This window comes from Oryx dammah, unplaced genomic scaffold (genome assembly GCF_014754425.2).
Source record: "Oryx dammah isolate SB20612 unplaced genomic scaffold, SCBI_Odam_1.1 HiC_scaffold_25, whole genome shotgun sequence".
Lineage (NCBI taxonomy): Eukaryota > Metazoa > Chordata > Mammalia > Artiodactyla > Bovidae > Oryx > Oryx dammah.
In genome coordinates this window covers 92,893,527-92,907,092 of record NW_024070209.1, presented here as the reverse complement: position 1 = coordinate 92,907,092, position 13,566 = coordinate 92,893,527, and the positions used below count along the sequence as shown (strand labels likewise).

Genomic DNA, 13,566 nt, shown 5'->3' with positions numbered 1-13,566 from the left:
TCTAGACAGCATATTCAAAAGCAGAGATATTACTTTGCCAGCAAAGGTCCGTCTAGTCAAGGCTATGGTTTTTCCAATGGTCATGTATGGATGTGAGAGTTGGACTGTGAAGAAGGCTGAGTGCTGAAGAATTGATGCTTTTGAACTGTGGTGTTGGAGAAGACTCTTGAGAGTCCCTTGGACTGCAAGGAGATCCAACCAGTCCATCCTAAAGGAGATCAGCCCTGGGTGTTCATTGGAAGGACTGATGCTGAAGCTGAAACTCCAATACTTTGGCCGTCTCATGTGAATAGTTGACTTATTGGAAAAGACTCTGATGCTGGGAGGGATTGCGGGCAGGAGGAGAAGGGAACAACAGAGGATGAAATGGCTGGATGGCATCACTGACTCGATGGACATGAGTTTGAGTGAACTCTGGGAGTTGGTGATGGACAGGGAGGTCTGGCGTGCTGTGATTCATGGGCTCGCAATGAGTCGGAGACGACTGAGCGACTGAACCGAACTGAAGAAAAGTAAAAAAAAAAAAAAATGAGAAACTTAGGGAAATATTTATATAATATCACATACAAGGGGCTTATATAACTAATATATAATTGTGTTGTACTTAGCTGCTCAGTCATGTCTGACTCTGCAACCCCATGGACTGAACCTGTCACGTTCCTCTGTCCATGAGGATTATTCTCCAGGCAAGAATATTGTAGTGGGTTGCCATGTCCTCCTACAGGGGATCTTCCTAATCCAGGGATTGATCCCAGGTCTCCTGTATTGCAGGCGAATTCTTTACCGTCTGAGCCACCAGAAAAGCCCAATATATAATTAGGTACTTGTAAAAACTCACAAGAAAAATACCAACCACCCAATTAAAAAATTGACAAAAAATGCAAACAGACAATTCAAGGGAAAAAGTAATGTAAATGGCCCTCAAACATATAAAAAGATACTCAGTCTTTCTCATATTAAGAGAAATATACAATAAAATTACACTGAAATACCATTTCTCACCTGTCAGATTGGCCAGATTCAAAAGTCTGACAACTTTGTTGTCAAGCCTGTGGGAAAGCAGGTACTTTCATCCAGTAATAGTGGGAATGCAAAGTGGGGCAAACTATAGAGAGAGGAATTTGTCAGTACGTTACAAAATCATCTGCGCATCTACTCTTTGGCCCAGCAGTCCTTTTTCTAGCAATCTGTCCCATAAATATGGTGAAAAATATAGAATGTATAAAGTTTATAAAGCACTATTTATAATAGCAGACATCTAGAATGAACTTGAAAGTCTGAATAGGAGACTGGCTTAGTAAACTGCTATATATCCTTCCAGTGGATTGCCCTGCAACTGTTGAAAGGAATGAGGAAAATGTGTATAGTCTGCTGCCTATGATAACATAATATACATTATGTTAGAAAATAAGCAAGGTACAGAATAATGTGCTTATTGTAGGAAAGCAAACTTTTCTGTCGGAAAAGAAGAGACAACCATTTTCAAATTATTTGTTTATATTTTTCTAAAGAACATTGGTAGGAAAAGTTACAACATAATAAACATGTAGTCAGGAAGAACAGAGGGAATCCAGACAGGACCAGAAGCTAGACCTCTCTCAGTGTATCTTGATTTGTACTTTGCACCTGTGTAAAGGTTTTATGTAATTTTAAAACGATTTTTAGTAAATATATGAGTTTTAGGAATTTAAATAAAATTTTGAATAGAACAAAAAAATGCCTAAAAACAAAAAGCTAAATGTTATTTTGGCAGCATATTCATCAAGAATGAATTAATTCAGGTGATTCTAGAACACAGTGTTCTGATTTTTATATTCCTGGTATGATATATACTCCTAGATTGTATTCACTAGTCATACTGATATTGTTATTTTGAAACGAATTAGGATGCAGCAAGTAGTTCTGTTAATACTGTCGGAAACAAAGATTTTTGACATTTAAAAAGAGATATAAGTATGAAATCAAAGAGTTTATTTAAAACGCCTGCATCCTTAAATTTTAATTGGCAAATAAGTACAGACTCATTTATTTCTCTTTTTCTAGAAAATAAGTATTTCCTAACTGTACACTGTAAAGCCTTGAAAGGAATGAATAGCCATAGCACCCAGATAGCATTTTATACTAAAAGGAAGTAGGGCTCTTTGAATAAATGTCTTGTGCCAGTTCTATGGTAGAAAAAGTACAAGATGAGCCTGGGAAGTCTTGTGCTAGAAAGTAAAAAAGCTGTTGAAGACCATCAGAATCTTGTCAGAAGGGCACAGAATTTGAAAAGGCTCCCACTGGATAAAAGTGGGACAGTTGAAAACTTTAAATGAATAATGACTGAAGTGAATAAAAAACATAAAATGTGTAAAAGTCTGTGATCTGATAATGTTAGTACAGAAAAGATTAATTGGTTATTTTTGGCAGTTGCTACAACACCAGCACATTATGCTAAAAATTGGAAAAGGAATAGAAAAAAATCAAGCATGCTTATATCCTGCCTTTTTAAGTTACTTTCAAGGATAGTTTCTCAGAATTTTGAGGATAAGTTTCTCCTTTAGCAGAGTTCTAGCTAATAAATTTGGAAAAAAGAATGTTAAAGTTAGAAAAATCACATCAGGTGAATTAATAGGTCTAGGTAAGAATTACTATTGGCTGTTAAAACCAGTAGATGAAAAGTTAGTAAATGCAAAAGGCCTGAACCCACTGATGAATCTTGATATTACTAAAAGTGAGACATCTAGGTCTTATATACCTCTGTGATACACAGAATAAGAAGTATGCTTGCCCCCCCAAAACCCCCAAAAGCTAAAATCTTATTCCAAATCTAATCAAGTCTCAGTTTACATGAAATAAGGAGGATAAAGGCATACCATAGAAAAAGTGCAAAATTAGCAAAATTGAGAATGTGGGGTATTGTTTAGAAAAATGATTGTTTCTGCAATCAGTTATTTTGTTCTAAATGGGAGGGTGGGAGAGTGGTGAGAAACTAGTATAGGTTTTTCTTATTAAGCCTGAAGACATACAGACCAAAAGCTACATATGGACTTCGGCTGCTTACTCAAAGAAATCAACTGTAAGAGGAAATTTTGAGACAGTGGGAGAAAATACAGCATGGATTGGATATTAGATGATATCAAGGAAATATATTTCTTTTTTTAGACATGGTAATAGTGTTATGTTAATTTTTTAAGTGCTTACCTGTTAGAAATACATAATGAACTATTTAAGGATAAAATGCTATGTTATCTTGGATTTACTTCAAACCACTCTAGCTAGAACAAACTAGAGAAGTGGGTAATGAGTAGATGAACCCTTCCTGGCAGCAGCTGTATTATGAATGCATGTTATTTCTACTTTTGTATATGTTTTATTTTACATAATACAAAGTTAACTTGAAAAATAATTTTGAAAATCCATAGAAAGTGAAAGTGAAGTTGCTCAGTCGTGTCCGACTCTTTGCAACCCCATGGACTGTAGCCTACCATGCTCCTCCGTCCATGGGATTTTCCAGGCAAGAGTATTGGAGTGGGTGGCCATTTCCTTCTCCAGAGGATCTTCCCTATTTATATATCATTTGAGAATGCCACCTGTGGATATTTCCTCATGTTTATTTACCTTATCTAAGAAGCACTAGGTGGTGTGTTGGTTTAGTCGCTAGATCGTGTCTGATTCTTGTGACCCCATGGAGTGTAGCTAACTAGCCTTCTCTGTCCATGGGATTCTCCGGGAAGAATAATGGAGTGGGTTGCCATTTCCTTCTCCAAATCTTCCTGACCCAGGGACCCGCATCCCCTGCATTGCAGGCAGATTAACAGTGAGCCACCATGGAAACCTAAGAAGCACTAGACTAGTTATCAAATATCCTGTGTTCTGAAACTCAACAACAAAAAGATAATAAATAGCACAATTAAAAAATGGGCCAAGGGCTTAAATAAATATTTCTACATAGAAGATACATAGATGGCGAAAAAGTACACGAAAAGATGCTTAGTGTCATCAGTCATTAAAGAAATGCAAATCAGAATCAACATTGAGATACCATTTCATATCCACTAGCTTGTCCGTAATTTAAAAAGTGGAAAATAAAAGTGTTAATCGAGGATGTTAGGAACTTGGGAATGTAAAATGAGGCAGCCCCTGTGGAAAAACAATTTGGTGGTTCCTCAGAAATTTAAATGTAGAATTACCTTATGATCCGGCATTTCCACTCCTAGGTGTATACCCAAAGGAACTGAAAACAAGTAGTCAAATTAGTATTTGTGCGTGAATATTTATAGCAGTCTTACAATAATCAAAAGGTGGAAGCAATCCCATCAGTTCTTATGAATGGATAACCAATATGTGGTATATTTATAAATACTGTATTATTTAGCCATAGAAAGGATTGAGATACTAATACATACCACAATGTGGATGAACTTTGAAAATGTTATTTTAAGTGAAGGAAGTCAGGGAATAGGTCACATATTCTGCATACACAAACGTCAGTCCATAGAACCAGACATCAGGCTAGTAGTTGCTGGAAGCTGCCGGGGTCATAGGTATGGGGAGTGACTGATTAATGGTTATTGAGTTCCTGTCAGATGATGAAGATGTCTTAGAACTAGATAGAGTTGATGGTTTTACAACATTGTGAATTGTTTACTTTAAAATGGTTAATTTTATGTTATATGAATTTTACCTCAATTTTTAAAAAGTCCTTGTTTCTAGTTATAATTTTGTGGCTTACTGATTTTTAGCAAGTCACTTAACTTTTCTGAGCCTTGATGTCTCACTTTGAAAAAGAAAGGATTTTCATTTTTAATCTAGATTCTAGATGATCTTTCAGTTCCGTTGTTTTCATTGAGAACCAGTATACTTTTTACCAAAAAGCTGCTAGAATAATGCAGAGAATTCGTTTGTACTCTTTATCCATATTCACTCATTTGTAACATTTTGCTATATTTGTTACATAGTTCACTTTCTCTCCTTTTTGAACCATTTGAGAGTAGGTTGCCTATTTTATGCCCCCTTTACTGCTTACACTTAAGTCTTTTTTTTATTAAAAACAATACATTGATCAAATTCAGAAAATTTAACATTTGTTAAAACTTATATTCCAGTTTTGTTGGTTATTACAGAAATATCTTTTATGGCATTAATTTTTTTCATTTTATGATTGAGTCTAAGATGATGTCGTATTTATTTGTCACAGCCGTTATGTGGCATGTAGGATCTTTATTCCTTGACCAGGGATTGAACCCATACCCTCTGCAGTGGAAACGCAGTGTCTTACCTATTAGACTGTCAGGGAAGACACTGTCATACCTCTTTTCAGTCTTCTTTAACATAGTACCCTTCCTCAGTCTTTCTTTGTCTAATGTTGCTATTCTTGAAGAATACAGGCAGTTATTTTATAGAATGTTCTTAATTTGGAGTTTTTTGATGTCCCCTTATGATTAGATTCAGATTATACTTTTACCTCCCTGACTGGAAAGCAACACAAATTGATGCCTTTAGGTATTGCATCCAGTGGCTAATACCACTTTTAAATTATGTACAAAATAATTCTGACAGGCAAAGCAACAGTCTAAAGTTATAAAAAAAATTACTATTTAAGACTACTGTGTGTCCTTCACATGTTATTTGTCAGAGTAGCTCTGTGAGTTTTATAAATAAGAACTTTTTTCACTTCAATATTATGATTATCTACTTGACTATTACAAAGCTATAGAGGATATATTTTGTTTAAAACCTGTTTACTTGTATTTTGATTGGTTGTTTAGTAGGACACGTCTTTTGCTTGATTACTTTCTAAGTAAACTATATTTGTGTATGTGTGATGTTCTCTTTTTGTGCTAAGTATTTGCGTACTGGAGATAATGAACCACCATAAGCTAATATCCAAAGAAGACTGTGACAGGCATGATCTGCAGGGCTCCTCATTTATCATGAACTCATGTTCTTTACTTATAGCTATGCAAGAAGAGGCTTTGAAGTTGGTGTTACTGGCATTAGAAGATGGTTCTGCTCTCTCAAGGAAAGTTCTGGTACTTTTTGTTGTGCAAAGACTAGAACCAAGATTTCCTCAGGCATCGAAAACAAGTATTGGTCATGTTGTGCAACTACTGTATCGAGCTTCTTGTTTTAAGGTAAGTAGCAAGCAACCGTCTAAACATTGCATGCCTGGAATGGGTGTTACCTGGTCTAGAGGCCCCAGAAATAAAAGAGATAAAGGAGACTTTTCCTTCTGTATTTATTGCATCTGTTAATACTGTAGATGTATAATATTGCTATGCGTGGGTGTAAGAACACATAATGTGAAGGTATCAGCAACACTATGAGGAAACAAGTTTGGTAAACTTACTCTTGGAATAGTAAAAATGAACTGAAGAAGCCTAATTAATTTGTATTTATCACCTTAAAAGAGAGGAACCATACTGAAAACTTAATAAAAGAAGGCAAATGTTTTAACTTCCCCATTATTATTTTTATCTCTTTCTCTGTTGTGATTAGATTAAAGCCTTTAAACTGAGGGTAGCCCATATGTTGTCCTGGGGACAACAGGAGAGTAAAAGTTGAGAGTTGCCCACTGTGCATTTAAATAAGGTTTTTGTCAAAGAGGGTAGGGATGAACCCTAAGCTATTTCAGAATGTAGTTTCCTTGTCATATAGGCTTATGGGTGATGACAGGTACTGAGAGACATGGGAAGAAGGCTCAATCCTTAAAGTTTCTGCATGACACAGGAATATAGGTTACTGGTGAGGTCTTGAGTAAAGGGACCAAGGACTTGGAATAGAAAGGCCCATTGGCTTCTATAAAAGTAAAACTTCTGGATTTGAAACCAAGGCTTGTTTAAGCTATTTTGCTGATTTTATAGCTCAAGAGTGACAAAGATATAAGCAGAAAGAGGTTTTTGTTGTGTGTGTGTGCACTGCTTAGTATGAGGTAACAGATTAATTGATGATAAAAATATGAGCTTGCCAGGCTCTGCAAGCCACTTATAATACATACATCTTTACAGTTCAGGTGGATAGATCTTCATACTACCCAAGAGGCACCCTGTACCCTGGTGGTTGGATGAGTGTTCCCACCCTCTGGTCTTTTAGGTTTCTTTTTTCTATGTTTTAGATTATTCTTCCCTACATCATTATTGATGACTGACTGACCAGGGTGGTACTTGCTGGAGGTTGGAGTGCCTGTTGCAATTTCTTAAAACAGCAGCGCAGCTTGCCCTGTGAATTGAATCTTCCTTTCACAGATAATTTCTCTGTGGCATGCAGCTTACCCACAGCAGAACTTCTTTCAGAATTGAAGTGAATTCTCAAACCTCGCTGCTGCTTTATCAACTAAGTTTATGTATTATTCTAAATCCTTTATTATCATCTCAACAGTCTTCACAGCATCTTCACCAGGAATAGATTCTATCTCAAGAAACCACTTTCTTTGCTTATCTTAAGCAACTCCATTAAAGTTTTATCATGAGATTGCAATAATTCAGTCACATATTTAGGATCCACTTCAATTCTTGTTCTTTTGCTTTTTCTACGATGTCTGCAGTTACTTCCTCAACTAAAGTCATGAATCCTTCAGAGTCATCCATGAGAGCTGAAATCTTCTAAGTTCCTGTTAATGTTGATATTTTAACCTATTCCCATGAATCACGAATGTTCTTAGTGGCATCTAGAATGGTGAATCCTTTAACAGGTTTTCAGTCTGCTTTGCCCTGAACCATCAAAGGAATTACTATCTATGGCCGCGATAGCCTTATGAAATGTATCTCCTAAATAATAAGGCATGAAAGTCAGAATTACTCCTTGATCCATGGGCTGCAGAGTGGAAGTTGTGTTATCAGGCACGAAAACATTACTCTTGTCCATTTCCATCAGAGCTCTTGAGTTACCAGGTGCATTGTCAATGAGCAGTAATATTTGGAAAAGAATTTTTTTTCTAAGCAGTAGGTCTCATCAGTGGGCTTAAAATACACAGTAAGCCATATTGTAAACAGATGTGCTGTTATTTGGGTTTTGTTATTCCATTTCTAGAGTACAGGCAGAGTAGATTTAGTGTAGTTCTTAAGGACCCTAGTATTTTGGGGGAGGTAAATGAGGATTGGCCTCAATTTAATATCACCAGTTAACATTAGCCCCTCACAGAAGAGTCAGTCTGTCCTTTGAGCTTTGAAGACAGGCCCTGACTTCTCTCCGACTGTGAAAGTCCTAGATAGTGTCTTCTAAGGATTTTTAGTAAGTAGAGTATTTTTTTGTACCTTCTTCATGTCGTATCTGATAGGCTATAGGTACCTCCCCGTTCTAAAATAAAGAAAAGGTTGGTTGGGGGAGTGGTGAGAGCAAAGCAAATCTGATGGGTTTTTTTTTCCCTCCTTTCTATTTTTAGGTTACCAAACGGGATGAAGACTCTTCCCTGATGCAGCTAAAGGAGGAATTCCGCAGTTATGAGGCTTTACGCAGAGAACATGATGCCCAAATTGTTCATATTGCTATGGAAGCAGGACTCCGTATTTCACCTGAGCAATGGTCCTCACTTCTGTATGGTGACTTGGCGCATAAATCACACATGCAATCGATCATTGATAAGGTTTGTGAAATTAGAGATGCTAATTTTATATCGTTGTTAATCTTGATGAATATTTGAATCTTCTGAGGGAACTAAAGAGAAAACCATTTGGGAGATTCCTGTTTTTACATATAAATATCTTATAGATAGAATTTCTTTCTTTTTTATTATTTTCTAACTTTCAAAATGAACTAAGGGAGGCTATAGGGAAGCAAATACAGGTATTGACATAAAAACAGCCTAGCTTACCAAGTCTGTCATTTATCTATATTCTGACACCAGATAGCTAATAAATAAGTTTTCTAAGTGTCTAATGATGAATTTCATAGGGCAGATTCTGAGGTGAAAATTTAATTCATCATTGATACTCCTACTATGGAATCTGAAGACACTTGAAAACCTATTCAGTGTGTTGACTGAATAAAAGCATTTGAATATAGATGTGTTGTAAAAACCTTTTCGTTTTCTTTTTGTGTTAGCTGCAGTCTCCAGAATCCTTTGCAAAGAGTGTTCAGGAATTGACAATTGTTTTGCAACGAACAGGTGACCCAGCTAACTTAAATAGATTGAGGCCTCACTTAGAGCTTCTTGCAAACATAGACCCTAATCCAGGTATGTGAGAATATAATTGCTTATGCTTTTTAAAAAATGATTTCCTATACACAAGAGATTTACTGCTAACGAATTTTTTTTCCTCATCTCATCCTCTTGGCGGACTATTTTAGATGCTGTTTCACCAACTTGGGAGCAGCTAGAAAATGCAATGGTAGCTGTTAAAACAGTGGTTCATGGCCTAGTAGACTTCATACAAAACTATAGTAGAAAAGGCCATGAGACTCCTCAGGTAAGTAAAGTTATTTCTCTTCTGACTGCTCTTATTTCTAATGGAGCATGCTGAACATCTTAACAGGCTGTTTGGTTAATGGACTCCTTATGTGATAGCCGTGTCACATAAGTTTTTATTCTCTGTTCTTTTGAGAGAAACTTGTTTTAGTGTACCCCATAAATAATTCATAGTACAGCAATAGTTTGGGGAGTGTCTTGAATATGAGTTCATGTCAAGTTTTTTTGACTGGCTATAGATGTGATTCCATCCAAATATTTTGCCTGATTTTTTCTTAATTTGGGGAAATTGTCACTTTTTTCTCATTTGTTGCCATTCCAGTGAGTTCATATTTGTAAATGTGTGGAAATAATGTATTTTCAATGTACTTTTGAAGGAGTTATTTAAGGTAAAACCCTTTATTGTGATAATAACATCCATTTATTAAGTTATTATGAGCTAGTCTCAATATTTTACATAGATTATTTCTAATCCCCACAGCCACCTGCAAGGCAGTTGCTGTCCCCAAGTTGAAGTTGAAAGAGGTTAAATAACATATCTAAGATCATGGTGGCAGTAAGTGACAGAACTGGGATCAAGTCTACTCCAAAGTGATCTTTCCACTCTTCTGTCCTTATTCTATTAGAAGACATTATAATGTTCAAATATTAGCTAAAAGATGAATATTTCATCTTAAGGTCACAGAAATAACAATGATGTCTTAGAGTTTGATGCAAATTATAGCAGTCATGATATTTTAATATTTTGCCTCATTATTTGTATGAACTTAGCACCAACCCTTGGAAGAAAGTTGTACTCTGAAGTTGACAAGTAAAATTAGTGTTTCATAAATTTTAACTTCTAGAGTAAGTTGTATTCTTCCTTTTCCTGAGAACGTTTAAGTAGACAAAGCTTACAGCTTTTTTAATGCTTTTTGACATTGTTTGCTTGATTTGATATAATTTTGAGACATCAATGAATTTTGATGAAAAAATCTTTTATTTTTGTGGCCATTTTGTTGACAGATAAGTAATGCAGCATTTGAACTAGTTCCTGATGATCCTCAGAAGGAACATCTAAAATGTCAGCCTGTGATTATGCCATGTAACTCATAACAGGAAACAGGGCAGTGGTAGTTGCGTCAGCATGAGAATTGTCTAATCGAAAGGAATCAAAGGTGTCCTCATAGAATTCTGGCGTCCCGAGGAGCCAGGGAGAGCTGACGTCTTCATTTATCCGCATATTGATTTTCTCTTTGTAGCCTCAGCCAAACAGCAAATACAAGACCAGCATGTGTCGAGATTTGCGACAGCAAGGAGGGTGTCCACGAGGAACAAATTGTACTTTTGCCCATTCTCAGGAAGAGCTTGAAAAGTAAGTTAAGAGAACTCTATTTTATTTGGATTTAATTTTTGGTCATCATGAAAGAGTCATACAGATCAAAGTTTGTGTTGAGTTTCAAAGATGCAGTTAAGTCCACGTCATGGAATTCTTTAGGTTGAAACATAACCTTTACTTTTGAAACCATACCTTGTTGCTTCTGGCAGCATAGTTAAAACGTGATTTAGAACCTTATTCAGGAATCTAATTTTAGACTGTTGTAGAGCTAGAATCCATGTTTCTGCTAAGCACCTGTGCAGAATGAAAATATTCTTATGCTTAGAGTCTTATTTACTCAGGTTCTGTTGAGGGTAACAGCTGAGTCTCAGGTAAAATGGTAAAGCAGATACATTTTCTTTTTATGGGCTTTTGGTTGGTCTTTTTAACATTCTTTTCCCTCTTTCTTGTCCTATAGGTAATCCCTTTTTCTATGTCCACTTAGCCCAGACATAAAAGTAAATGGAGATAAACTGTAATAAATGTTGTTCAAGCTTTTGTTGTTTTGTTTTTTAACCAAAACATTCATCGTTGAGATCTCACCAAAAATTGATTCCAGCCTTTCTACTGAATATCTCACCTGCATATCAACTGTTAATGGACATCTCTCTTTTGTTTTTAGATACTTTAAATCCAGTTTGAGCTAATTTTCTCCTCATATATTGATGTCTTCTCTTGTGTACACCGTCTGTCTACTCTCCCCAAGTGTACCCTGTCCAGTCAGCTGTATATGCCATGCTATTGGAATAATCTTTGTCAGCTTTGACTTGCTTGTCTTAGTCAAGTCTGTCAGTTCGGCTTCCTGTATATTTCTTGACTCTTACTTGTTGTTTCTGTCATTATAGTCTAACCTGTCATCCCCTTTTCTTGATTCATAGTTGCCTCCTAATTAGTTATCTTATAGCTGTGATTGTCTACCCTCAACCCCATTATTCCCGACAAAATAGGGGGAGCTTTGCATTTAAGGCTCATTGCAGATAATGAGAAGCTTAGGAATCCATGTTGATAAAGATATAAAATCTACTCTGTGGCCTGCAAGTCTCTGTGTCATCTACTTTATGCCTACTTTTTTGTGAGGTGGCTAGCCCCACACTATGCTGTATGTAGAATCTTAGTTCTCCAACCAGGGTCAAACCTGCGCCAACTACATTGGAAGCAGAGTTTTAACCACTGGACAGCCAGGGAAGTCCCCTGGCTTACCTTTTTTACCTCATCTTGCAGTGCTCCCCATTTAGGAGACCTCCTTTGGGAAGCCCTTAAACTTAAAAAAGTTGGAGAAGAAATTGTGTGATTTCATTGCCATTATACTCAGAACTGGTACCCACCTGAAAATCCATTTTCCATCTTATATCTTCAAATTGGCTTCCTATTCTTTATCTCCAGTCCTACTTTAGAACTTTATTATTTCTTGCCTGAACTTAAATAGTAGTAGTAAAAATAAGCCAAATTTAATTGGTCAAATTTTGTGCCAGGTGCAGTGTTTAATGTTTTACATGTGTATGTTTACCCAGTTTGTCCGTTTTATGCTATGTAGCTTTTTACATGCATCTCCCTATGTCTCAACCAAGATTTTATTTTGCAAGTAAGTGTATAATCATGTCCATCTTCTGTTTTAAATTCTTAATTGGTTCTCAGAATATTATTGCTGGTTCTGGGCCCAGTCTTGCTTTCCAGCCTTACTCCACCTTTTATGTTACTTTTTTAAGGTACATCCAGTTTACTACTATACACTTCCTTTCGTTCTTCTTTCCTTTGTACGTGTGTTCACTCTGTATCATATACTCTCCTTTTCTCTGTTTGGAGAGCTCCTATTCCTGATTGTACTCAAATAGCATCTTCCATCTAAAAACCTCTGTGACTTCCAGGCGCGTTAGTTGCTACCTTCACTGTGCTTCTGTAGTACCCTATACATGGTAACTTTATAACTACCAGTTTGCTTACTGTGTTGCCGTTACTTACTTACTGTGTGTATTTTCACTGGACTTCATTTATTTGTGGGTTATTCATCTTTATATTTTCCTAACAAGTATCTGACATGTAAACTCAGTATGTTTATGTTGAAAGAGTAGATAATCTACAGTTTATATTTCCAACCAGTTTCACACTCTGTTGCTCTTAAATAAAAAGAAGGAGAAACAGGATAATACAAAGGATTGAGGAAGTGGAAGATGTCATTATCCCGTTGGTTAAAAAAAATGCGTGTTGCTACCCAACTCAGACTTTTTGAGGATGGATCCTTTTTCTTAACTCACATATTGTACCAGGAAGAATTCGAATGCAAATGTTTAATTTAATTTTTTTCCTCCAGCCTGCTTTCTCTACTATACATATCTCTAACCAAACAAATGCCCCAGATCTTTCTTGATATTTGTATGAATATATTTTAGAGTATAGGGTATCAGAATCCTTTTCCCAAGGATTACTGCATTCTGGAGAGTGACAAAAGCCTGAGGTCAGCCATCTCAACAAATATATTTTAAAATGGTTAAGTGCTAGGTACTTCTTTGAGGTACTTCTAGTGGTGAAAGAGAAACATTAAACATGTAAACAGATAATTTTAGCTACTGATAAAATGCTATAAAGTCTGAGGTGGAAACAAAATTGGCTTGAGATGGAAACAAGTTCAGGAACCAGAAAGATGACCAGTGTGTTGGGAGGATGGAGAATGAGAAGAATGGAGAAAGATAATGTTGGACAGGTTAGGCAAGAGTAGATCATACAGGCTTGGTGGACACTGGCAAAGAGTTTGCCTTTTATTTTGGAAGCCATTTTAGTGTTTTATTCAAATGGAACAATGGGATTTTAATTTTGTCCTAAAAATGTT

The 13,566-nt window shown here is 36.2% G+C and overlaps 1 protein-coding gene and 1 non-coding gene across 4 annotated transcripts in view; both read left to right on the top strand.

The window, feature by feature from the left end:
* The window catches only part of RC3H2 (ring finger and CCCH-type domains 2), a 52,390-nt gene that overhangs the window by 17,488 nt on the left and 21,336 nt on the right, over positions 1–13,566 (top strand). For all 3 annotated transcript variants that reach the window (XM_040225074.1, XM_040225075.1, XM_040225073.1), the window contains exons 5-9: positions 5,941–6,116; positions 8,363–8,563; positions 9,022–9,154; positions 9,268–9,386; positions 10,627–10,739. In XM_040225074.1, the coding sequence (XP_040081008.1) occupies positions 5,941–6,116; positions 8,363–8,563; positions 9,022–9,154; positions 9,268–9,386; positions 10,627–10,739 (742 nt within the window). The remainder of the gene's footprint in view (positions 1–5,940; positions 6,117–8,362; positions 8,564–9,021; positions 9,155–9,267; positions 9,387–10,626; positions 10,740–13,566) is intronic.
* On the top strand, positions 8,834–8,944 carry LOC120852360. Its single transcript, XR_005718540.1, has one exon. It is a non-coding gene; the product is annotated as a small nucleolar RNA SNORD90 (small nucleolar RNA).